This window comes from Coregonus lavaretus (genome assembly GCF_964263955.1).
Source record: "Coregonus lavaretus genome assembly, chromosome: 15".
Taxonomy (NCBI): Eukaryota; Metazoa; Chordata; class Actinopteri; order Salmoniformes; family Salmonidae; genus Coregonus; species Coregonus lavaretus.
This window is the reverse complement of record NC_140002.1, coordinates 10,426,304-10,453,568: the sequence shown is the minus strand read 5'-3', so window position 1 is coordinate 10,453,568 and position 27,265 is coordinate 10,426,304. Positions and strand designations below refer to the sequence as shown.

The 27,265-nt window shown below is 41.5% G+C and overlaps 1 protein-coding gene across 4 annotated transcripts in view; it reads right to left on the bottom strand.

The window, feature by feature from the left end:
• Nucleotides 1-27,265, bottom strand: part of gtf2ird1 (GTF2I repeat domain containing 1) — a 39,343-nt gene that overhangs the window by 7,082 nt on the left and 4,996 nt on the right. For 2 of the 4 annotated variants that reach the window (XM_084178991.1, XM_084178992.1), the window contains exons 2-23: nt 25,534-25,666; nt 23,923-24,064; nt 23,414-23,590; nt 22,968-23,151; nt 22,360-22,682; nt 21,934-22,029; nt 18,296-18,379; nt 17,732-17,915; nt 16,866-16,891; nt 16,266-16,392; nt 15,891-15,934; nt 15,414-15,494; nt 14,667-14,786; nt 12,446-12,493; nt 10,574-10,651; nt 10,088-10,271; nt 9,008-9,069; nt 6,476-6,502; nt 5,765-5,830; nt 1,502-1,769; nt 1,313-1,341; nt 1,109-1,156 (exon numbers count right to left, since the gene is read on the bottom strand). In XM_084178991.1, the coding sequence (XP_084035117.1) occupies nt 1,109-1,156; nt 1,313-1,341; nt 1,502-1,769; nt 5,765-5,830; nt 6,476-6,502; nt 9,008-9,069; nt 10,088-10,271; nt 10,574-10,651; nt 12,446-12,493; nt 14,667-14,786; nt 15,414-15,494; nt 15,891-15,934; nt 16,266-16,392; nt 16,866-16,891; nt 17,732-17,915; nt 18,296-18,379; nt 21,934-22,029; nt 22,360-22,682; nt 22,968-23,151; nt 23,414-23,590; nt 23,923-24,064; nt 25,534-25,659 (2,524 nt within the window). In that variant the 5' untranslated portion in view covers nt 25,660-25,666. The remainder of the gene's footprint in view (nt 1-1,108; nt 1,157-1,312; nt 1,342-1,501; nt 1,770-5,764; nt 5,831-6,475; nt 6,503-9,007; nt 9,070-10,087; nt 10,272-10,573; nt 10,652-12,445; nt 12,494-14,666; nt 14,787-15,413; nt 15,495-15,890; nt 15,935-16,265; nt 16,393-16,865; nt 16,892-17,731; nt 17,916-18,295; nt 18,380-21,933; nt 22,030-22,359; nt 22,683-22,967; nt 23,152-23,413; nt 23,591-23,922; nt 24,065-25,533; nt 25,667-27,265) is intronic. The other 2 variants (XM_084178993.1, XM_084178994.1) reach the window with 2 other exon arrangements.

Below are 27,265 nucleotides of genomic sequence, written 5' to 3'. Positions count from 1 at the left end.
TCAAACCAAGCTGCTTACCTATTGCAGATTCAGTCTTCCCAGCCTGGTGCAGGTCTACAATTTTGTTTCTGGTGTCCTTTGACAGCTCTTTGGTCTTGGCCATTGTGGAGTTTGGAGTGTGACTGTTTGAGGTTGTGGACAGGTGTCTTTTATACTGATAACAAGTTCAAACAGGTGCCATTAATACAGGTAACAGGTGGAGGACAGATGAGCCTCTTAAAGAAGAAGTTACAGGTCTGTGAGAGCCAGAAATGTTGCTAGTTTGTAGGTGACCAAATACTTATTTTCCACCATAATTTGCAAATAAATTCATTAAAAATCCTACAATGTGATTTCCTGGATTTTTTCCCCTCAATTTGTCTGTCATAGTTGACGTGTACCTATGATGAAAATTACAGGCCTCTCATCTTTTTAAGTGGGAGAACATGCACAATTGGTGGCTGACTAAATACTTTTTTCCCCCACTGTATGTATGCAGTGATAAGTGCACTGTATACTTTATTTTTGCTTGCTCTGGGCATCTGCATGCTCCTATTTAATGGATGCAATCATGACAGTTTCAAAACCAAGTATTCTTACAGCTGTTACAGGCTTTGGTTTTTCCATTTATGTTTTGGGTTTGGACTTCAGCACGTATAGCTCGTTAGCACATAGGGCGCACCAATTGGTGTCACATCGTTGGTCAGTATGTGTTACACCTGTGCTGGTTGCCATCTGGTTAGTGGGAAGGTGTTTCACCTGTGCTGGCCCAGGTGCTATTTAAGAGTGGCTGCCCCAGAGCTCTAGTTGTCTTGATAGATGCGGAGGGTTAACACCTTTAGTTGGCTCTTCGTGTTTTGATTTCTAGACAAACAATCCTTTAGCGCTCACGGTGGGTGTCTTTCAAGTTCCAGTTGTTGTTGCTAGTCAACTTTTAGTGGACACCCCCATGAGTGTCTTTCAGAACCCCTCTTAAAACCCCACCTGTTTTGTTTTGGTTGTTGGTCAGATGCTGTTGGTTGTTAGTTCCCCCTTCTGTTTGAGCAACATATTTGGTTTTCTTGCTGGGGAACGTAACAAAACTTAACACACCATCAAAATGAACAGGCAACACAATTACAATGCTCACCACTTATTGAGGCGTAGGCCTTCTTCAATAAAGTGATCCGACGAGGTGCTAAGAGGGAGACAAATTTAATGTAATTTTTATATTATTACTACACTAGTAATATAAAACAAAGTTGGGCCTGAAACAAGATATCTCCTATCAAATCATGCTCTTTAATAGAAAATTCAGAAATATGAATTGAATATCCCATAAATATAGTGTTACCTGGTTTAGGGATGAGTCCTTGGAAAGGTCTGCAAGAGACAAACAAAGATGGAATCTTAACATCAGTAAACCAACTACCAGGGAGAAAAGAAAAGTAGCAGTATTTTGTCCCGAGGGTCGGTAGTTGAGTAGCCCTGCCGTATGCCTTATTTTCACAACCCCATGAAAAGGTGAAGGAAAACTACCCACCTGGTGATGGTGAAGCAGATCTTGTCAGCCACCGCCAAGATCCTCTCCAGGTTTTGCGAGCCAAAGGTACAGGGTTTCCTGAAAGGGATGCCAGGGGGCAGGCCCTCGATGATCACCGAGCCCGGGTTGCTCTTGATCCTCTTGTAAGGCACCTGGACTGGGTATTTGATGCCAAGTGCCTCCCCATACTTCCTGTTGAACAGGTCCTGGACCTGCTCTCTCAGGGTGTTGGCAATGTCAATCCTGGACAGCTTGGCCTCTAAGCTATCTGTCAACAGAACCATATGACGATATCAGATGAATGGATTAGTTTAATTTATTTCATAATATACACATTTGCAACATTTGGTATTTTTTGTATTTTATTAGGATCTCCATTAGCTGTTACAAAAGCAGCAGCTACTCTTCCTGGGGTCCACACAAAACATGAAACATGACATAATACAGAACATTAATAGACAGAACTACATAAAAAAATAAAAAAAGGCAAACGTAGCCTACATATCAATACATACACACAAACTATCTAGGTCAAATAGGGGAGCAGCGTTGTGCCGTGAGGTGTTGCTTTATCTGTTTTTTGAAACCAGGTCAGCTGCAGCTTAACTAGGTCTTTCCTTGCAGCACTCGACCGGACAATAATCAAGATAAGACTAAACTAGAGGTTGCAGAACTTGCTTTTTGGAATGTGGTGTCAAAAAAGCAGAGCATCTCTTTATTACGGACAGACCTCTCCCCATCTTTACAACCATTGAATCTATATGTTTTGACCATGACCGTTTACAATCTAAGGTAACGCCAAGTAATTTAGTCTCTTCAACTTGTTCAACAGCCACACCATTCATTACCAGATTCAGCTGAGGTCTAGAACTTAGGGAATGATTTGTACCCAATACAATGCTCTTAGTTTTAGAGATGTTCAGGACCTGTTTGTTTACTAGCCACCCATTCCAAAACAGACAACAACTCTTTGTTAAGGGTTTCAGTGACTTTATTAGCTGTGGTTGCTGTTGTGTATATGGTTGAATCATCAGCATACATGGACACACATGCTTTGTTTAATGCAAGCAGCAGGTCATTGGTAAAAATAGAAAAGAGTAGAGGGCCTAGAGAGCTGCCCTGCGGTAAACCACACTTTACATGTTTGACATTAGAGAAGCTTCCATTAAAGAAAACCATTTGAGTTCTATTAGATAGATAGCTCTGAATCCATGATATGGCAGAGGTTGAAAAGCCATAACACATACGTTTTTTCAACAACAGGTTATGGTAAATAATATCAAAGGCTGCACTGAAAAAATAAAAAAACAGTACAGCTCCCACAATCTTCTTCTTATCAATTTCTTTCAACCAATCAGTCATTTGTGTCAGTGCAGTATATGTTGAGTGCCCTTCTCTATAAGCATTCTGAAAGTCTGTTGTTAATTTGTTTACAGAGAAATAGCATTGTATTTGGTAAAACACAATTATTTCCAACAGTTTGCTAAGAGCTGGCAGCAAACTTATACAGTGGGGCAAAAAGTATTTAGTCAGCCACCAATTGTGCAAGTTCTCCCACTTAAAAAGATGAGAGAGGCCTGTAATTTTCATCATAGGTACACGTCAACTATGACAGACAAATGGAGAAAAAAAAATCCCGAAAATCACACTGTAGGATTTGTAATGAATTTATTAGCAAATTATGGTGGAAAATAGGTATTTGGTCACCTACAAACAAGAAAGATTTCTGGCTCTCACAGACCTGTAACTTCTTCTTTAAGAGGCTCCTCTGTCCTCCACTCGTTACCTGTATTAATGGCACCTGTTTGAACTTGTTATCAGTATAAAAGACACCTGTCCACAACCTCAAACAGTCACACTCCAAACTCCACTATGGCCAAGACCAAAGAGCTGTCAAAGGACACCAGAAACAAAATTGTAGACCTGCACCAGGCTGGGAAGACTGAATCTGCAATAGGTAAGCAGCTTGGTTTGAAGAAATCAACTGTGGGAGCAATTATTAGGAAATGGAAGACATACAAGACCACTGATAATCTCCCTCGATCTGGGGCTCCACGCAAGATCTCACCCCGTGGGGTCAAAATGATCACAAGAACAGTGAGCAAAAATCCCAGAACCACACGGGGGGACCTAGTGAATGACCTGCAGAGAGCTGGGACCAAAGTAACAAAGCCTACCATCAGTAACACACTACGCCGCCAGGGACTCAAATCCAGACGTGTCCCCCTGCTTAAGCCAGTACATGTCCAGGCCCGTCTGAAGTTTGCTAGAGTGCATTTGGATGATCCAGAAGAGGATTGGGAGAATCTCATATGGTCAGATGAAACCAAAATATAACTTTTTGGTAAAAACTCAACTCGTCGTGTTTGGAGGACAAAGAATGCTGAGTTGCATCCAAAGAACACCATACCTACTGTGAAGCATGGGGGTGGAAACATCATGCTTTGGGGCTGTTTTTCTGCAAAGGGACCAGGACGACTGATCCGTGTAAAGGAAAGAATGAATGGGGCCATGTATCGTGAGATTTTGAGTGAAAACCTCCTTCCATCAGCAAGGGCATTGAAGATTAAACGTGGCTGGGTCTTTCAGCATGACAATGATCCCAAACACACCGCCCGGGCAACGAAGGAGTGGCTTCGTAAGAAGCATTTCAAGGTCCCGGAGTGGCCTAGCCAGTCTCCAGATCTCAACCCCATAGAAAATCTTTGGAGGGAGTTGAAAGTCCGTGTTGCCCAGCGACAGCCCCAAAACATCACTGCTCTAGAGGAGATCTGCATGGAGGAATGGGCCAAAATACCAGCAACAGTGTGTGAAAACCTTGTGAAGACTTACAGAAAACGTTTGACCTGTGTCATTGCCAACAAAGGGTATATAACAAAGTATTGAGAAACTTTTGTTATTGACCAAATACTTATTTTCCACCATTATTTGCAAATAAATTCATTAAAAATCATACAATGTGATTTTCTGGAAATTTTTTCCTCATTTTGTCTGTCATAGTTGACGTGTACCTATGATGAAAATTACAGGCCTCTCTCATCTTTTTAAGTGGGAGAACTTGCACAATTGGTGGCTGACTAAATACTTTTTTTCCCCACTGTAGGTCTGCTGTTAGAACCGAGAACATTTTACAAAATTCAAACTTGCAATGCTTTTCTTTCATTATTCGTTTTTTTTATGCATGAATACGATGGCTCACTGTTCGTTGTTGGCATTTCCTGCCTAAGTTTGCCCACTTTGCCAATGAAGTAATCATTAAAATAATTGGCAATATCAAATGGTTTTGTGATGATTTGATAAAAGATGGAGTTGAATTTGTCTTTCTGCCCATAATTTCATTTATATCACTGATCTTGGCTTCATAATACAATATATGTTTTGTTGTTGTTGAGTTTAGTCACATAATTTCTCAATTTGCAGTAAGTCAGCCAGTCAGATGTGCAGCCAAATGTATTAGCCACTCCTTTTGCCCCATCTCTTTCAACCATACAGTTTTTTAATTCCTCATCAATCCATGGAGCCTTAACAGTTCTAACAGTCAATTTCTTAACAGGTACATGTTTATCAATAATTGGAAGAAGCAATTTCATAAATTCATCAAGTGCAGCATCTGGATGCTCCTTATTAATCACATCAGACCAACAAATATTTTTTATATCATCCACATAAGAGTCACAGCAAAATCTTTTACACTATTTTAGGCCCAGCTTTTGGAACTTTGGCTTTCCTGGATATAGCCACAATAGTATGATCACTGCATCCAATGGGTACAGATACAGCATTAGAACAAAGTTCTACAGTATTAGTAAAAATGTCATCAACACATGTGGATGATCTTGTTCCTGTAGTGTTTGTAAACACCCTGGTAGGTTGATTAATAACCTGAACCAGATTGCAGGCACTGGTTACAGTGAGAAGCTTCCTCTTGAGCGGACAGCTTGATGAAAATCAGTCAATATTCAGGTCCCCAAGAAAGTAGACCTCTCTGTTTACATCACATACACTATCAAGCATTTCACACATATTATTTAGATACTGACTGTTAGCACTTGGTGGCCTATAGCATTTGTCTCTTCTATAGATAGCTTGAAGCTGATTTGCAGCATACAAATAGCACTTCTCATTTTTTAGAAAAAGTGAACAAGCAAGAGGAAAAACAAATCCTAACCAGGACTCCATAGGTACTCCACTAAGGATTGCTCAAAGTATAGGAGGGCAAAGTAATGTACTGATATTGACTCAAGTATTTGGTCTCCCTATTACCTGAGAAGCCTGGTCTTTTCGATTCAGCCCCTGCATCTTCTGTCAAAGCATCTTTGGAGTCGAGGTCTATGGAAAAGAAAATCAGCAGAGTTGTCTAAACTTGCAGTGAATACTGCCAGTTCACCAGACCTATCTAAAAGCCACATTGAAAAAGATGTAATCCGAACCACTGGTTCAACCGTGGAATTACCAGTTAATTCTAATTAATTACAGCATTAATAATATGTAATTACAGAGTAAATTGTAATTCTATGGGCTCAACACTTGTAGGCTAAGGGTTGCTTGAAGAGGGCCTAAAGGACACAGTGGAGAACATTAAGGTCAAGATAAAACATTTAATCATAAGCAATTTCAAAATGATTTGGCTGCTGTACCCTGGGAGCTGATTTATCTAGAGGATGATTTAAATCAAGCTACAGAATGTCTTATTTGCTCACTGGGGTAATGGACCATCATGCCCCAGTAAGAAAGAGTACAGTTGGGGATCGTCCATCTCCATGGACTGATGATGAACTGGGTGAGGCATTTTCTCAAAGAAATATGGCAAAAGTCTTAGCAGCCAAATCTAAACTAGAAATTGATTAACATAATTATAGAACACTATGTAATTATGCAGTTAAATTAAATCGTAATAACTTTATTTTTACAACAATGCTTTTATTGATTGTAAAAATGATTCAAAAATGGTATGGAATACAGTTAAGGGCTTACTTGGTAAATCTATCTCATCATGCCCATCTAGTGTGGAGGTTGACGGGAGAACAATAACAAAATCAGCTGATATTGCCAATCATTTTGCTGATTTTTTTTTACAAAGAAAATCTATTTACTGAGCGATAATGTAAACACCCATTCTTCCAAACAAGCTATTGTCCAATAGATTGATGATCATATTATGAGCAAAAAACCCTGCTCTTTTCACATCAAATCAAATTTTATTTGTCACATGCGCCGAATACAACAGGTGTAGACCTTACCGTGAAATGCTTACTTACAAGCCCTTAACCAACAATGCAGTTCAAGAAATAGAGTTAAGAAAATATTTACTAAAGAAACTAAAGTAAAAAATAAAAAGTAACACAATAAAATTACATAACAATAACGAGGCTATATACAGGGGGTTCCGGTACCAAGTCAATGTACGGGGGTAGAGGTTAGTTGAGGTAGTTTGTACATGTAGGTTTGGGTAAAGTGACTATGCATAGATAATGGGCGGCAGGTAGCTTAGTGGTTAAGAGCGTTGTGCCAGTAACCGAAAGGTCGCTGGTTCTAATCCCCGAGCCGACTAGGTGAAAAATCTGTCGATGTGCCCTTGAACAAGGCGGGGGGGAGTCAATGTAAATAGTCCAGGTGGCCTACAAATGGTGTCAGTAGAGGAGGTGTTAAACCTATTGAAGTCATTACAAAATGGTAAATCTACAGCTTATGATCTTATGGAAAAAATTTTACTTCGCTATGCTTCTCCCCAGATTGCAGCTCCACTGAAATACATATTTAATTGGTCACTGGAAAAGGGGACATTTCCAAATGTATGGAAGCATGCTAAACTGTGTCCAATCCCGAAAGATAGCAAAGAACCCATTACTGTATTGAATACTCAGGGAGAAAAATATGTAGATTCACGCGCAGAGCGCGGCAGGTGTTTATTTCGCCTTCGCAAAAGGCAGGAATCGTGGTCACAGGCAGGCAATGGTCATGCAAACAGGCAGGAGAATCAAAAACTAGGACTGAAGGCTATAACTGCTTTTCACAAACGAGCTATGGATAATGGCAGGTTTGTGGGTTTACTATTTTTAGATTTTAGTGCAGCATTTGATTTAGTGGATCATTAAATTATTTTGACAAAATAATTGCATTATGGGATTAAGGAGGCAGCATTGAATTAGGTACAGTCATATCTAACAGACAGGAAACAGTCCACCTACTGTATATCAATGGGTCATTTTCTTCCCCTCATGCTTTAGACTGTGGAATACCGCAGGGCAGCTGCCTTGGGCCACTTCTTTACTTAATATATACCAACAACCTTCCTTATGCCTTATCTGAAACTCAAGCTACTATATTTGCAGATTATACTACAATTTATACAGCAAGACAATCGGTTCAACAGGTACAGCAAGCTCTACAAGTAGATCTGGGAAATATCAAGGAGTGGGTTTGCCAGAACAAACTTGTTTTGAACACCAAGAAAACCAAGCTTATGTTGGTCTGTTCCACCAGGAAAAGGCCAGAACAGCATGGGATACAATTAAGTATTGGGGGAGTATAAATTGAGGAAGTGGCAGAAACCAAACTACTAGGGGTGCAGCTAGACAACTGCTTATCATGGTCATCTCAAATAACTAATATATGTAAAAAATAAATAAAACTGCATGTATGATCAAAAGGATAGCTAAATATTTACCGGGAAAGATTCTTAAACAACCCATGCATTAATTGGGAGTCAGGTGAACTACTGTTCTGTGGTCTGGGGAAATGCATCAGCAAGTGAAATTAGGAGGCTGCTGAGTGCACAGAACAAAGCAGCAAGGATTGTTTTAAGGTGGAGATATGGTTCTTCTGTTGTAGTCATGCACAATGCTCTTGGTTGGTCATCAATCAACAAGATAATTGGAAAAAAAACATGCTTATTTTATTTCACATTGTACACCATTTAAAACGGCCAAACTCCATTCACAACAGTATTCAGTTGGTAAGAGACAGACATTCAGTAAATACTATGAATAGATTGTCCAGACAGAATGAATGTGTTATCCAGACAGAAAAGAGAAATAGGCAAAATAACATTTTGATTCAGAGCAATAAAGAAATTGAATAATTTATCTGAGTAAACCAGAAACCTTTCAATATATAAATTCAAACAATACTTTAGAACCATTTAAATCTAACAAATTGGAAGGTTGTGCAGGACTATGGTAGATGAAGGAATCAATTGTTAGAGAATTGATTTGGTCAATATGTCAGTGTATTATGTCTGTTTGTAACAGTGTGTTATATGTGAAAATGTGATCGTATTATGAATTGTATTTTAATGTTTAAGGACTCTTGGAAGATTAGTCCAAATGAGGACTAAAAGAGATCCTTATAAAATAAAATGGCTGGGCTCATTTACACTTCAGGAATGAACCGACATTTAACTAGTTTTGTTTCTAAACTTACTTACTGTTTTTAATGGTAAAACATTCTACTAATTGTGATATAATAATTAAATCAGCTGGCAAAATGGAATGAAGATGTATTTACCTGAATCACAGGCCAGGAAAGGAGGCGGCTCTAGCTTCACTTGATCCGTTAAAAGTTCTGGCCTGGATAGGAAACCACAACAACACATGGTTAGAACTTCATAAAGAAAGAGAAACCTGTACACAATATGCTGCTGTTGTCCTTTATTCCTGCACCAACATATACAACGTTTCACCTATATCCTCTTCATACAACAATAATACACAGACTAAGGCCATGTTCCAGGCTGACTACATTTTAGATGCCTTCCATATCTCACAACGCCTGGACAGGTGTTGAACATATCAGTTAACCACATCATATTATATAGCAGTCTGATGCCGACTGCACAGTCGATGACGCAACCGTTGGTTGATGTAATACAACGTCAGCAATGTAGTCAGCCTGGAACGTAGTCAGCCTGTAACAACGTCAACAATGTAGTCAGCCTGGAACGTCAACAATGTAGTCAGCCTGGAACGTAGTCAACCTGTAACAACGTCAACAATGTAGTCAGCCTGGACCGTAGTCAGCCTGTAACAACGTCAACAATGTAGTCAGCCTGGACCGTAGTCAGCCTGTAACAACGTCAACAATGTAGTCAGTCTGGAACGTAGTCAGCCTGTAACAACGTCAACAATGTAGTCAGCCTGGAACGTAGTCAGCCTGTAACAACGTCAACAATGTAGTCAGCCTGGAACGTAGTCAGCCTGTAACAACGTCAACAATGTAGTCAGCCTGGAACGTGACCAAGACCTTGGGTGCGTCACAATGATCCCTCCTTCCTCCTGATGTGTGCACTCGTTCACTACTCCCCACAAATGTAAAAGCATTGGATTGGTGTAGGCATTAGCTTGGGGGTTCCCATATACCAGTCACTTCCTTTCATTTCATTTTCATTTACGTCATTTAGCAGACGCTCTTATCCAGAGCGACTTACAAATTGGTGCATTCACCTTATAGCCAGTGGGATAACCTTTCAAATCAATGAAGGGACGTGAACAAGTGCAAGCTTCCGGAGAAAGGAGAGATTATTGGGATGCACCCCTTGATTGACTTGCAGAGGTTCTCCCCCCCATGTGACAATGTATGATCTCTGACCTTTTGATGACAAACTGAATCTGACTGCCGACGGCCAGGATCTTGCGCAGCTTGGCTGCTCCGAAACAGTTGGGCCTGCGGAAAGCCACACCCTCCGGTAGCCCTGTGACACACAGCTCCTCTGGGTACATCTGAAACTTGGAGTAGGGCACCTTTGCAGGTTCAGGTAGTCCAAGGGCCTCGGCTACAGAAAGACAAGGAGAGAAAGAAAGGGTGGGATGGAAAATGGAGAGAGGAATACAGGTGAATTATTTTATGCAAAAGACTTTGCGGTTTAGTACTTAACTATTCCCAGGATAGTCAAATTGATTTTTAGGAGAATCATTGCTTTCTCTGTGACACCTTAAAAAGGCTAGAAAATGACGTGGCTGTGTAGAAACGGTTGATTAAGTCTGTGTAATTTATGATTTAGTGCTTGAGTCAGTTGCTCTTGCTTGGCCAGAGTCTGAACATTGAGCGTGCAGGTAAGTGCATTGGGCAACTTACCGTACTTAGTGCTGAATATGCTTTCCACTTGCCTCCGAAGCTGGAGGATCATTTCACCTATGTCCTCAGCGAGATTTCCTGTCACGAAAAATGCAAATGAAGGGAAATGTTTATGAGGGTTTCATTCAGAGCTGAAGGAAAGAACATGATTAGTGAATGTGTAAAAGTTACAGATTCCAACTGCAGTCTGAATCAACAATGGGGCCTGAAAGGTTAAAACAGTTGAACTAAGCTAATGAGGCATTTACACTGAACAAAAACATAAACGCAACAATTTAAATTTACTACAGTTCATATAAGGAAATCAGTCAATTGAAATAGATTTATTAGGCCTTCATTTATGGATTTCACATAACTGAGAATACAGATATGCATCTGTTGGTCACAGATACCTTTTTTTTTTAAAGGTAGGGGCGTGGATCAGAAAACCAGTCAGTATTTGGTGTGACCACCATTTGCATCATGCAGCGCGACATCTCCTTCGCATAGAGTTTATCAGGCTGTTGATTGAGGCCTGTGGAATGTTGTCCCACTCCTCTTCAATGGCTGTGCGAAGTTGCTAGATATTGGCGGGAACTGGAACACGCTGTCGTACACGTCGATACAGAGCATCCCAAACATGCTCAATGGATGACATGTCTGGTGAGTATACAGCCCATGGAAGAACTGGGACATTTTCAGCTTCCAGGAATTGTGTACCGATCCGTGCGACATGGGGCCGTGCATTATCATACCGAAACATGAGGTGATGGCAGCGGAAGAATGGCACGACAATGGGCCTCAGGATCTCGTCACAGTATCTATGTCCATTCAAATTGCCATCGATAAAATGCAATTGTGTTTGTTGTCCGTAGCTTATGCCTGCCCATACCATAACCCCACCGCTACCATGGGGCACTCGTTGACATCAGCAAACAACTCGCCCACACGACACCATACACGCTGTCTGCCATCTGCCCCCTATAGTTGAAACCAGGATTAATTGTGAAGAGCACACTTTACCAGCGTGCCAGTGGCCATCGAATGTGAGCATTTGCCCACTGATGTTGGTTAAGACCCTAGTGAGTACGACAAGCATGCAGATGTGCTTCCCTGAGACGGTTTCTGACAGTTTGTGCAGAAATTCTTCGGTTTTGCAAACCCAGTTTCATCAGCTGTCCGGGTGGCTGGTCTCAGACGATTCCGCAGGTGAAGAAGCCAGATGTGGAGGTCCTGAGCTGGCGTGTTTACACGTGGTCTGCGGTTGTGAGGCCGGTTTGACGTACTGCCAAATTCTCTAAAACGACGTTGGAAGCGGCTTATGGTAGAAAAATGAACATTCGATTCTCTGGCGACAGCTCTGATGGACATTCCTGCAGTCAGCATGCCAATTGCGCACTCCCTCAAAACTTGAGACATCTGTGGCATTGTGTTGTGTGACAAAACTGCACATTTTAGAGTGGCCTTTTATTGTCCCCAGCACAAGGTGCACCTGTGTAATGGTCATGCTGTTTAAGCAGCTTCTTGTAATGCCACACCTGTCAGGTGGATGAATTATCTTTGCAAATGAGAAATGCTCACTAACAGGGACGTAAACAAATTTGTGCACAACATTTTAGAGAAATGTTTTTTTTTGTGTATGGAACATTTCTGGGATCTTTTATTTCAGCTCATGAAACATGGGACCAACACTGTTGCATTTATATTTTTGTTCAGTATATAAATTACATTAATCCAGAATCAATTGGAAAGTGGAAAATAAATTATGTAACCATCACAGATAACACCTTTTAAAAATCAATCATTTGAAATGGATGTTAGGCTTTGTCTATTGTAAGCCTACAGTGCATCCAACTGATAGATCTTAGGGAGAGGTTGTCCATCCTACTGTACCTTCAGAAGATCTTCGGAGGCCTTGGGAAGCTGGTTTAGGTGACAGTGCTTCAGTTTAAAGGAAGAGGGCAAAGAGGTGAGTAGGGTTGACAAGTTTCAAAGGTTTCACATAACTACTTTCAGTTCAGGCTACTGTATGTCGAGCCAAAATAGACTGTTTTTGAATGAGACAAAGCCCAAACTACAGTAGAACCTCAAAGATACAAACCTCAGAATTACAGACTGACCGATCAACCAAACCGGCAATATCAAACCAGGAGGACATGTATTAAATGCAAAAACAACACACTTCTGTAGGCTACAGACAAACGTAAATGTTGCTTATGCGCTAAAAACACATCTACAGTATCTGGTTAAATATTAGAAAACACATGTAAATACGCAATCAATTTTTTCTCAAGGGCTTTAAGTGAATTTTTAAGTTTCGAACATTTCAGTTTTTCAGAATGACCACTATTTCCAAGCTGTTCGTATCGCTGAGTTCATACGGTAGCTCATTCATTCTTGTTTTATGATTGAGTTTTTAAAAAAAGAGTACTACCAACTTCCAAAGTATGACTTCACATGTGCCATGGTGATAGGATGTTATCTGTATCTGTCTAGCATGACAATTGTGCATATTCATTGATAATAACTCAAAGATAATCTTATACATAATTTGTTTGTTACATATCTGGTAAAATGCTGTAGAAAAAATGGCATGATATTTAAATAAACACTGAAATCTAGTGTATATTTTCTGCACTTACCCGCGTTTTCTTCCTTCATGATCATTGATGGAAAAGAAAACTTTAACATAACATCAAAGCAACCAAATAAAACAATCTAGACTAGAGGTTAGTGTGGACACTTGAGTACCATTCCTTTTCTTTCATCTTCTCTACGAATCTTCAAATATTGAATAACTGGGTTATAACTCTAGCCTGGTGCCAGATCTGTTTGTTTTTGACAATGAGTGACAAGGAGTTGACGTGATAGCACAAACAGACTGGCACTCAGGCTAGTATATCTCTACAACTATAGCACAACTAAGAATTGAGGTTAAGAAAGAGAGTGGTCCTTTGTAGCTCAGTTGGTGGTAGAGCATGGCGCTTGTAACGCCAGGGTAGTGGGTTCGATTCCCAGGACCACCCATATGTAAAATGTATGCATGCATGACTAAGTCGCTTTGGATAAAAGGCATATATTATTATTATAGCATGTAGTGTACTCAAGTGTTCTAAGTTACCTCGTGCTACTAAACTACAATCAGGGCTTGGGGAAGGGTGTCTAGGCTGTGGGTGACTAGGGTAAGGGACATAATTATCTGTCTACTAAGCTGGGTGTTTAGGTGTCTTAAGGGGACTCTAGACAAATCACAGGACTGGTAGAGACAGGGAGCAGAAGAAACAGGCTAATTCTATAAAGGGTTGGGCTGAAAGGGGTTGAGACGAGAAGGTGTGTATGGTGCATATACTGTACAACCAAACCTGAGACAGAGTCCAGATGAAAAACATATCGCTTTAGAGAAACTCACAAACTGGACACAATAAACCCAGTTTTGGTAAATGCTCCAATTAAATAAATTAATACATTGAGGGTTGCTATTGCAGTGTTCTTACGAATAACATTTAGACTAGAAAACTGAAACTGCTCTGGATGTTTTGCAAAATGGTGTCATATGTTCCAATCCCAGTAAACAGATTTGATGGTGACCAATCTTTCTTTAAGCATGTTTTGTGGGAAAACAGGCTTGACTGTGAAAACTGTGTTTAATCCGAGGTATTGCTTATGGACAACAGCTCAAATATCCACCATCCATCAGATTCTAAAATCAAAATGACACATCCAATGATGAAAGCCAAATTAATATACCATCAAAAAGAAGATAAAAAAGAATAAATCAAACTGATGGACAGTGTGTCCAGAGCAGGGAGCCTATTACTTACTTACAGTGTGTTACAGGTTTGGCAGAGACTCTGTGGGTGGGAGGTGGGGCGTAAGGGGTGATACTGGGTACTAGTGACTCGGGGTGGAGTACGAAGTGTGAGAGGGGGGCAAAGAGGCAGGGAGAGGGGAGTATCTGTGAAAAGTGGTTTCATACGTGTGCTGGTAAACTAGCTCCCTAACAGAGGGAGAGAGCTTGTTGGCAGTGGTGGACCCAGGGTGGCGCCGGGCCTGGGCTGTCCTGATGCAGCCGTGAGGTGGAGGAGACGTGGACGGAAGGCGAGGCTGCAGTTACCTGCGTGGGTCTCCAGGGGGCGGCGGGGAGCAGCCTGGGCCGGGGTGGCCACCACCACTGCTGCTGCTGCAGCCGGGTCAGCATGAGGCTCACTCGGCTCCTCCACTGAAACACTGGCATCTGGGGGAGGAGAGACAACACATTGTTAGGGTACTGGGTGTCTTAGGGACAGACAGCACATTGTTAGGCTACTAGGTATCAAGACAGAGTCACCTGAGGGAGGACAGACAGTACCAGCCTGGTCCCAGATCTATTTGTGCTCTTGCCAACTCCACTGCTGTCATTGTCATGCCAAACATATTTGGCATGACAGTGAGCGACAAGGAGTTGTCATGACAGCACAATCAGACTGGCACTCGGGGTAAGACTGGGTTATGGTAAAAAGCTAGAGTACTGGGCACCGGGGCAGGTTAACAGAAAGCAACTGTAGAGACAAATTCGGGGAGGGGTGAGAGTATAGGGTCAGGCAGGCTACAGAGTGGACCTTAGGGACATAGCAGGTAAGGGGAACTATTAGAGGTCATTGTAAAGAGGAAATAACATGCGTCAGGATCACAGCAGGTGCATGCATGCACACACACACACACACGTCCTAGCCCACACAGTCAAATCCAGCGGTATTGGATTCCTGCTAGCACGCCGCCTCTACTGCCTCTCAAAACACGACTCGCAACTCCCCAGATTTAATCTGGTTTAACAGCTAAAGCTATTTCAAAGGTAATATAATGACAAAGGTGCACCACTTACCTGGTACAGTCACCTGGATGATTTCCCCATCTGGGGGCTCCGTTTTTATCTTTTTCAAGGGAATACAATCTCCCGAAGGCCCTAAAGGGGTAAGAGTAAAAACAGTTAATATGGCAAGATCCCAAATGGAACCCTATTCCCTATATAGTGCATTACTTTTGATCAGGGCCCATAGAGCTCTGGTCAAAGGTAGTGTACTATATATGGAATAGGGTGCCATTTGGGACATAACCAGATCTTCCTGACAGAAAGTGTGACATTTGAAATGCATCTATAAAAATCCAATGTCACACATTCTGGGAGGAAGATCTGTTCATTTTCAGACGGTTTAAGTTTTTCCTTTGCGATTCCCAAGGGGTTAAAGAGTGGATATTGATGTTAGACTACCGTAGAAAGGAGTGCCAACTTCAGTGTTCATGTCTTGGGTTCGCATTACAGTATTACTATAGTAGGCCATAGCATTGCCTTGTAGCTTACCTGTTCCGAAGTCAGCCAATGGACTCACACAAGAGCTTGTGGATCTAAAAAGGAAAACAAATCCTTTGAATGCACAACTTCGAATTATGACATCAAAATTAACTGGCATAGATAAATTGTGGTGTGTGTGACTTATTGTGATAAGTCAGGGTATGGCCTTCCATTACAAGTGCTGGACACATAGCATTTACTGAATGGATCTATCAATATATCAAAATGGGTTGAAAGGGTTGTTTGTATTGTCTTCTGATCTAATTGTCTTTTATATCTCTGGATGCAGATTGGGTGAGACAGGTGAGGAACAGATTTCAAATAACATATTGTGTCACTACACCCTCTACATTACTGACTGAGGCCTAGGTGTTGCATACAAACCTGCTGCTGTGAGGATTGGTGACCAGCTCCAGTGCAGCTGATTGGACCCGGAGATTGTCAGGGAAACCGTCCTCGGAGGTGGAGCCTATGTCATGCTTGCCCTCTTCCTTGGCCACCTTACCAGCAGCTTTGTGAAACAACGTAACAGAATCAAATCAATCGATCAGATTACCCATGATGTACAGCAAGCTATTACAGCTAAACATACATGATATCAAAAGAACAAGGACATGGCATTGCTAAATGGCATGCTAAGGGCTTCTTTGGATATACATCAACAATGCATGATGAAAAAAATACTCATAAACTGGGTGGTTCGAGCCCTGGATGCTGATTGGCTGAAAGCCGTGGTATATCAGACCGTATACCACAGGTATGACCAAAAATGACTTTTTACTGTTCTAATTACGTTGGTAACCAGTTTATAATAGCAATAAGGCACCTTGGGGGTTTGTGGTATATGGCCAATATACCACGGCTAACGGCTGTATCCAGGCACTCCGCGTTGCGTCGTGCATAAGAACAGTCCTTAGCCGTGGTATATTGGCCATATACCACACCCCCTCGTGCCGTATTGCTTAAGTGTACTCTAAGTATTACCTGTGAAAATCCTTTCGTCAAACATTCTGGAATGAGAACAGAGAGGGTTGTTATTGTTAATCAATGTGATTATTGACATTGGTCACAGTCAAGTAGAAAGGGCCCCTGTAGTAAACTGTTGGTGAACAACAGTGCACACGTCAACAAGGGAACGAGATCAAACAGACATCGCTGCACGGTCTGCAGGGTTCATGTCTGGGCCATCTTGAATAAACAACAATAACAACAACAAATATCAACAACAACACCAGGAGTGTATGGCTCTTAGATAAAAATCTAATCTTCAATCTGCTCGAATTGTATTAACATTAATGACATGCCCATGTCGCATTATGCATGGGCTATGCGCTGATGGCGGTGTTGACTCAAACTAAGCCTGTCGCCCCAATCTAAATGTATTTCATCACGGGTTGAACAACAGCGAGATGTTGGCTCAATATGCCAGAGAGCAGGGGGCACCATACCGTGTGGTTCAGGCGGTGGTTACCAGTCAGCGGGGCATTGTCTATTGGAGGAGGGCAGGGAATTTAACCAACAGATGGCCTGGGTTGACACTTCTCCCTTCGTTGATTCAGTTTTCAAAATAGGAAATTATAGATAGATGACAGACGCTGTGTTAGCTCATCAAACAGTGATTCTCCTTAAACAGGGTCGTTTTCATTAGGGCATGTTTCTTACTGGACATCTGGAGTAGTAGTAGTTCTTCCCTGTTTCAGTCAGTTTTTTTCATTTAGTGCCTTATGACGAAACCCTGGTATGATGTGTTATGCAGCCCTGATATGGGTTCCCTATACACAAAAGTGCAATCTCTTATTTCTGGAGGGAAGAATGAGAGACTTCGCCGACTGATCTCAGATCGTCTTTACCTTTTGACTACAAAGCGGACCCCATGGCGCTCCTCCAGGATGCATTTGAGTTTGGGCACTCCGTAGGTGCAGGGCCTCTTGAAGGGGATGTTGTCTGGGATGCCGATGATTTCCACGGCCTCTGGGTCGCAGGCTATCTTCCGGTACGGCACTGGAACCATGTGGTCCAAGCCCAGGGCCTCCGCTGAAAATACAGGGGTTGTTAGAAATCATTGATGGACTTCAATCATGTGACCCTACAATACTGTCTTAATAAGGATGTACTGAATGGATGGATGGGTGGGTGGGTGTGGATAGATTTATAAGCAGTCATGACAGCTGAAAACAGACTAAACACAATCATTCTATAGTAAAGAAATGACTTGTGAAAAAAAGTGTTGAGAAAATGACAAATTGTATAAGGGACATTTTCCCAGAGAATCTCCATTGGACGTGCTTTTTGGACTAGGACTAACCTTAATATGGGTCTGGGAAAACGGAAAGGTTTTAAAACCCTACACGATTTTATCAGCTAATGCCCTACAATAGGAAACCATGCTGAGAAAGAGCGGTTGACCATCTCACCATAGCGACTGTTGAACAGGATCTGCACACATTCTCTCAGTGTGTTAATGTCCTCAGTATCTCGAATGAACAAGTCCCATTTTTCTGTTGAGCACAAAAGAGAATAACGTAAACATACAAATGTGTGTAAAAAAACAGATAATAAAAATAAACTAAGTTTTTCCACATGTATACTAACAGGGTTTTTTCTGGCTTTAAAGGGGGCTTAGGTGGTGGGCATCAGGGTTGGGGTCAATTCCTATTTAATCTGAATTTCCAATTAAATTATTTAATTCACTCATGAAGTGGAGGATTTATGTTGAATTCCATTCGAATTTCAACAATCTTCAAGTTATGGTATGTAATTGGAATTAGACTGTTTGCACTGGAATTCAATTGAATTGTAAAAAATGTAATCTTTGGAATTCAATTGGAATTGAATATTTGTACATTTCCCAGTTAATGGAATGAATGCACTTAGTATCACAAATTGTCTGCATGATCTGTTTTAGGTAATTTCAACTTGTATTCCTATATTTCAAGTATAGCTAGGCTGTATGAACAGTGACATGATCAGCCTGACCGCCTAAGGAAATTGTATTTGAATTTGTTGGGGATAATATTGAATTGGGAATTACATTTTTGGAATTTACCTAACATTGGAATGGAATTTACAGGTAAAGGGAATTGAATTAGAATTGCATTTGTGGAATTAACCATGTCAGGGGGCAGGGCACTGGGTGCAATATGCCTGTGAGCGTGGCACGGGCTGAATTCAGTATTCACTGAGGTCCAAGGGGCCTTACTCCAAATTGGGTATAGAGTACCACAGTAAGAGTCATAATACCCATAAAACCTAGCGGTCAAACAGGAAAATGGTTCCAATCGTTTTTCCACCATTCATTTTTATCACAGGGGATTTTAGAAACACTTAAAATAAGGGCTGTGTTTTGTGTAGGCTTACACTGGCGTGACGATTTGATACCCATGTAAATCTCTCTAGGACAAGGTGACTTTTACATTTACATTTTAGTCATTTAGCAGACGCTCTTATCCAGAGCGACTTACAGTTAGTGAATACATTATTATTATTTTATTTTTTTAATACTGGCCCCCCGTGGGAATCGAACCCACAACCCTGCCGTTGCAAACGCCATCAACTGAGCTACATCCCTGCCGGCCATTCCCTCCCCTACCCTGGACGACGCTGGGCCAATTGTGCGCCGCCCATGAGTCTCCCGGTCGCGGCCGGCTGCGACAGAGCCTGGATTCGAACCAGGATCTCTAGTGGCACAGTTAGCACTGCGCCACTCAGACTTTTATCAATATATTCACCTGTATTTACCCCCCCCCCAAAATGAAAAGCTAATTAGCTGCTAATGTGGCTATCATAAAGAACTACAAATGCCATGATGATCTGGACGAGACTGCAGAAGAGGCAAAGGTAAGAATCTCTGGATTAGCTATCTGTTAGCTAAATGTAGTAATGAATAAATTGGCTAAATTTCTTTAAAATTGATAATTCTGTGAACTGTCTTGTGCAAGTTTTAAATTGACACAATACCTGTTAGCAAAGGTGTCAGCTAGAGATGACGTGCAGGAGCTTGCAGGGATTTGTAGTTTTGCATGATGTCTACTTTGACGCTAATTAGCATTGTCGAATCAGAGTAAATAGAGTCAAATATATTGATAAAAGTCACCTTGTCCGAGAGAGATTTACATGGTTATCAAAACGTCACGCCAGGCAGGGTAAGACAACACGAAACACAGCCCTTATTGTAAGTGTTTCTAAAATCCCCTATGGGTAAAATGAATGGTGGAAAAACGATTGGAACCATTTCCCTGGTTGACTGCTAGGTTTTATAGGTATTATGACACCTCCACTGTGAGGCTCTATAATGCCTCACTGCCAAATTCTCCCCGACTGTATAGCTTTTATTTTGGTGATTGTTAGTTCTCAAAGACTACATTATATTAAAATGTATTGGTCCATTATCTTTTCTATATACTTTCTACCTGGCTTTAGTTGTTTAAATACTGAATGCGTTCATTATTACACTGTATGGCTTTTTTTTTTAAGTCTTAGGCAGCCCCCCCAATAATTTACTATGCAGAAAAAACCCTGACAAAGTTGTATGAAAACATTGAAACTGCATTAAGAATATTGTGCACATTCTGTATTGACTCTTGGGTACCAGTCTTTCTGATTTAAAGGTAGAGTTGGGCCGACTTCCACAACAACTAAGATTAGGAGGTCGTGAAGCACACCCGTACACATTTGCAGATACTCTGTGTGAGTGTCTTGCATCACTCTAATCTGCAATATCTGCGTTTCATCTTGCTGCTCGTGGCAACGTCATATCACCGAGTCTCAGTTTGACCAAAGAAATGTAAAGTTTCAGCAGAAACGTTAAGTGCTTTCAAAATCAAACAATAACCTTTTATTACAGTACAACAACATGATAGTGTTTTTTAATTAGAAGCAGTCAGGTAATCAGGCTAAGGGGTTATGATGCTAAACCAAGGTCTTGACTCTCTGCGGTGACTGAATATCTCATGGAGTTTTTTCACAGGCACCAGACGTGGAGAGCAAAGGTGTCCTGGCCTTGGGCCTGCTCACTCAGACTGACTCAATCTGCCCCAGTGAACAAGCATATCACTCTACACATACCTGATTACCAAATACGCTACACCTTTTGAATTTCATGATGGAACAAAAATATAAACGCAACATGCAACAATTTCAAAGATTTTACTGAGTTACAGTTCATAGAAGGAAATCAGTCAATTGAAATAATTGAAATAAATAAATTAGGCCCTAATCTATGGATTTCACATGACTGGGCAGGAGTGCAGCCATGGGTGGGCCTGGGAATATGCCCTCCCACTTGGGAGGCAGATCCACCCACTGGAGAGCCAATCAGAATGAGTTTTCCCCCAGAAAAGGGCTTTATTACAGACAGAAATACTCCTCAGCATTTGTGCACAACATTTTAGAGAAATAAGCTTTTTGTGCATATGGAACATTTCTGGGATCTTTTATTTCACTTTACATGTTGCATTTATATTTTTGTTCAGTATAGTTTCATTTATGTAAGATCAGAAAAATGATGTCAAATGTAAAAAATAATGAAGTTAAAGTAAAAAATGAAATAGTAGTCATTTCTCCACCATGTCATACAACATGACAGTATTGCATTATTTACTCTGCTCTGAAGCATATGGGAATGCAGCATTTGAATTCGGGCCTTACAAAGGAGAGGAGTCTATAACATGGGGTAAAATCCATTGGTTGATTGATATGATTGTTGACATACCCCTCCCCTTTAATAAACTGCATTGTGGGATTCAGAGGAAAAAATAGCAGATAAGTGAGCTGACAAGTCATTCTCTTAGACTGAGTCTGTACCCAGATCTACAGAATATACATTGTCTGGCAGGGGGGTGAGGTGAACTCCCTAAAGACTGAACCCTGTTCCACACTATTGAGCTGAGCCAAACTGAGCCAAGCCAAGCTGTACCGGTTACACAACCACCATAGTTGCTGGAACCATGAACAATGTGAATGTAAAATATCAGAGCCGGCACAGACGGTTTGGGTCAAAACGATAGGCCTACAGGTGTGTGTCTATCTGTGTCCAGTCCCAGTTCAAGCCTACCTGACTTCTCATGTACAATGGAAAACAGGAGGCGCTTGGAGACGTGGATGCTGGGAGGGCTCTGGCCCAACTCCCCTTGGAGTCCTATCCACTCACCTGAACAGACAAAATGTCAGAAATTAAACATTGATAAACATCATACTCACGCTTTCACAGTCGAGCAAATCTTGAAAAATCTAAATCCCATAATCGAAAGAGATTCTCTATCAAATAAGTTATGTGAAATGACAGCCAGTAGTACAACCACTTACAAAAATGACAGGGAGAATAGTAACCACTCCCCTGCCAAATGAATGAAATCACAGACAATAATTAATGCGTAAAAAAGTGACTCAAAATGGTGAAGGGCTTGTCAGAAGTAACCTGGATATCCATCAACTGCTACCTCAGCAACAACTTGTTCCTGTGGGGTCACATATCTCTTACCATTTTCGGAACTGTCCTTGGCGGCCGTCCCTTTCTCCGCCCCTGCCGCCCAGGCCCCCAGGCGGTCTTTACCCAGGTTAAAGAGGGACGTGGGCTTGAGGTCCAGCTTGCCGTCGGGGTGTGGCTGGGAGGACATGGGCATTCCGTACAGGAAGCTGGAGAGCATGGAGTTGCTGGCTGAGACTGAAGCAGTGGACATTTCCTGGGCTGTGGCGGCAGGCTTGGAGGCCGGGCCGTGGTTGGCTAGGCTCTTGGTGGCGCCCGAGGAGGAGTTGTGGTTGCTGGCGCTTGACTTAGCCTCGCGCGAGGGCTCCTCTGTTGCTCTATAAACAGATGAAGAAGGTAACAGGAGAAGATAAATCTGTGTGTCCATGTGAAACCTAATTATGACACACCAATAGCAACTTGTCACAATGTGCCTTATTCTTGGCTATGTTCAAAAGTAATCTAGAATCAGGTCTCCTCCTATCGCCTAACCATGAAGTCAACAACAAGACCTGCCCTGTATCAATCCTAATTATGCTGCACACTTCTGCCATTTATGCATGGGAACAAGTCACGTAAGCGATTATATGTACGTTATGGAGTACTGTATGGAGTCTGGTCACCTTTTGACAGTGAAGTGGATGCGGTTGCTCTGCTCAAGGATCTTCATCAAGGTCTTGGTGTCATACTCGGCAGGTTTCCTCAGGGCGATCCCCTCAGGCAGGCCGTGCGCCACCACAGAGCTGGGGTCCTTCAGGATCCACTCATAAGGCACAGGGACCAGGCTACTCTTCCCAACGGCCTCGCCTGGAAAATCATCACATACATACAGCATATCAAATGACTAATGACTTGCTTTCAGTTGTGAGAAGGTAGAAATGAGAAAAGGACATGTCAAATGATTGACACATAGACACTGTAAAAATCAACATTCAATCACGTCTGAAATTTGATTTCAGTTATGAGAAGATTGAAATTAGAACTTTAAATGAGAAATTATAAATAATTCAGACGGCGCAGACCTATACAAATGATATATTTGTTTGGTGCGTTATGTTGAAGCCCTTACTGTAAAGCACACTGAAGACTTCCTCCACCATTTTCCTCAAGACAAAGATGTTAGAGTGGGCGTCTGTTGAGGCCCTCTGTTTGCCGTGCCTGCCCTCTTTGCCATGCTTGCTTGATTCATTTTCCTGGACTTTGACATGGGCATTCACTGTGGTCAGCCCTTGTAGACAGGGCATCTCTGAAAGAGTCAAGCATGAGAAACTTTTGGGATATATTTCTACTTTTCACCCTGTAGGTTTCACTCAAGGAAATTCTGGTTCTCACTTGCTTTAGAAGAAGTAACACTCTGGATAAGAGCATCTACCAAATGACTCAAATGTAAATGTAAAACTAAAGATCGTCTTATTTAATTCCAAACCTTAATAGGCTCAGATAAAAACTATGTTCAGCTCCAAAACAACAGCAGGATCTGTGAGCAAAATGTAGTTGCATTTTTGATCCAAGTGAAAAATCTAGCCTAATCGTTAACCTGATTCATTTATTTTGCCCAGTACACAAGGAAGCACTCACTGCAAAACTTGTGGAAGTCTGTTTGTATTTCCCTCCGTGAGTTGAGGAAGACTCTTCCCTTCTCTGTTCCCACGGTGATCACGCTGTCCTCGTGCACGGTGACGCAAGCCACCTCGGCGTTGAGCTTTGACATGGCTGTGCACTGGAACACAGGTTAAAGACAAGGTCATAGGTAATCCACCTAACGGTCAGTGAATAAAGTCAAAGATTTGCTATTGCGACTGTGAAGCTCAGGGTACACTTATTCATTCAACATTTAGCCTATCATCCTATACACAGGTTGGTTGTTTAGCAACAAAACCGTTGCGTGCGCAACTATGTGGCAAAACAGACGGGTCTGGCTTAGATTGTTGACAACATGTAAACTATATTTCTTCTCCAATGTTTATTGAAAACATAAATAAATGTGCACAGTGAGCATTTGTTGTCTCTCAAATACATAATTGCAGTTTTTGGTTAGCTAGCGATTTTTTTTGCCATATTATAGGGTGTCGTGAAAACGCACTTTGGTGTTGAAATTTTACTTCCATATGTAGTAATAAAATATATTTTAACCAAGGGAAATATGATTATTCATGTCCTGAATCATTCAGTGGGGTCTTTCTCTAACATATCATTAATATTATATTCAAAAAGTCGAATTTCGTAACCTAATACATCCGATAATAAGCACCGAACTCTTGACACAGCGGTGCATGTTTCTCGTAACAACGTTTGAGGATTTTACATTTTGTGGTCGTCTTCAAAGTTCCGCGGGTCACAAAAAGCTAGCATGATACAAGCTGAATTAAATGTAATAGGCTTTGAAAATAAAATAAAAGCTGGGTATACGCTCAGCGCTCCGTTGAAATTGCACAGAGATACGCTTGTTTTTGTGAGATATCTTCGAAAAATAACAGGAATTTAAAATGAATACGAAAAGCGTATGCTAAAATATCTCAATCGATAGCCATCTTACCTATATTGTTTTATGTCCTGCGGATTCGAGAAGAAAGATGACGAGTTCAACAGGAAAGTCAGCCTGTCAGGTAGCCAGTAGCATTAATTCTTGCACCGAATCCAGCCTAGCTGACGCAATGCAATATACCTGATTTTAGACCACTTTTTTTTCACTGGCCTCTATTCTTTAAGTCACCCTAATTCTGGTCATCCTACAATGGTAAAAACTCAAATAACTTTTGAATGGATTGTGATAGAGACATGGGGTTTGGACCATTGGTTTTCTTAGAGGATTATCTACACAATTAGATAATTTTACCCATTGGTCAAAATATGCGTTTTTGAAGAACAAGATAAAACTAGCTGAAACGAGCCACCTACGATTCCCCACATGGCAGCTTCTTGTCATTGTTGCTAGCTATCTGGCCATCTAGAATCACAACAACACAGACTTCTGCCCCATTGAAGCGTGCACATCGTTTTCGTGACGTTGTTTAGCTAACCCAGCTATTCAATTACTCTTCTTCCGGCTTCCTCAGTGGTTCACTTCACAATGTTTTCTAAGGTCAATTTGTTTTTGTAAGGATTTTTGTAAGGAGTACTAAGACTTACTAATCAATCTTTCATATGGTTTTCCGTGGCCAAATTAATAATGTGTGTGATTTGTCATACCACTGAGTCCAGCGCAGACACTAGGCTGGTGAGGATCTCCTGTCTGGCTGACACCTGTGGGACCCGCAGCTCAGCCCGGGAGTTTGTTCTTATCCCGTCACATTCCGACTTCCTCATCTGCGCCATTCCTCCACTTAGGGGACACAAAACAGAGAGCAAAGTTGAGTAATCAAGAAGATGAACCGAAACGGTCATTTGTGTGTGTCTGTGTAATATTCAATAAATGTGTATGGCGTCTCATCTGCATTCCACCAGTCGCTTATGGGAGCAGGGTGAAGTTGCCCATGACATTGATCTTGGGTCAGTTTTGCATTTTCCCTACTGATGGTTAAGGTTAGGATTGGGGAGGGGAACCTGATCCTAGATCTGTACCCAGGGGAAACTTCACCCTGGAGCTCGGTCTGAGTAAGACACTGAACAAGAATGATTAAGTTTTAACCCCGTCTGCAGAAAAGGAGGATGTGTATACATGGCATGTCCTGCCATTTAAGATAGCTAAAGCCTACAAATTAATGAGCAGTAATCAAATGCACATGACATTGATCTGGAGGGAATAAGGTGTCACTCTGCCATTCATTGCTTCAATACAACAACAACTAGCCCATTTTGTGTGATTCTGACAACAGGGTTAGGCTGCATTTTGAATTGTGATGAAACATGGCGGTTGGAGGGGGGAAGGGGTGTCATTGGGTTGGAGGGGGGAGGTTTCTTCACATTAAGAGGCTTTAAAAGTGCCGGTAATACCCTCCATGTTATGCTAATGCCCAAATCTGTCACAGACGTGAAAGTACCTAATTACGATAAGCCTTTGTCAGCCAGTTAAAGCTAGCTCAGATTATTTATTTTAATCCCTTCATCCTTAACTTGCTCTCCTTAGATGGCAAATAAATTCTGTTTGCCCCCCCCATTGGGCCTAATTTAAATGTCATTTGGAAAAAGGACGGCCGTGTAGGAGCGAACTTGTAATTAGCCTATTTGCAGGGGAATAACCTAACATTTTAATCACAAACATGTCAGCTGGCCACTACACACTCCGTGTCAATACAAAGTCAAGGAAAGATAGGGTAAATAAAAGAGGGCGGGAAAGAGTGGGGCATAAAAATAATAAAATCGCAATCCTAATTCCAGACCCTGCGTTCTCATGGCAACTGCAATCCGTCTCCTTGGAAACTAATCTTGAGGCATTTGAACAATGCAGCTCTGGCCTTTAATCTCTTCAGACACTGGGAGGCATTATCCTAGCCTCCGGGCAGCCCCAAACCACAGACTCAACACAGAGAGAGAGAGAGAGACTCAGCCCCCTCAAACGATTACGCCACTGAAATAGATGGCCTCTATCACTCCTATCTCTCTAACAAAAAATGAGACAAGGGGGCACCATCATTTTGTTAGCAGCCAGAGAATGCCACCACCAGTTAACTCAAAGGATGACATTTGTGGCTGCCAGTGGTTTGGCTACTTCAAATGCAATGTCACAAGCACAAACGTCAAAACAAAGAGCATAGACAATGACAAAAGCCACTGATGTTGACATTGAAAAATGCAAATGAACGAATATGGTTCCAGTTCAGCTACTAGAAGTCAACACAAATAACCTATTTATGTAAGTGCATGTGACTGAAAGATCTTAAGGTTTATTGCTTTGGTCATTTACAATATGTATATATAGGAATACAAAAAGGCTATTCTAAATAAAACTTTGCAGACTTTGACCATTGGCAAGGTTAAAACA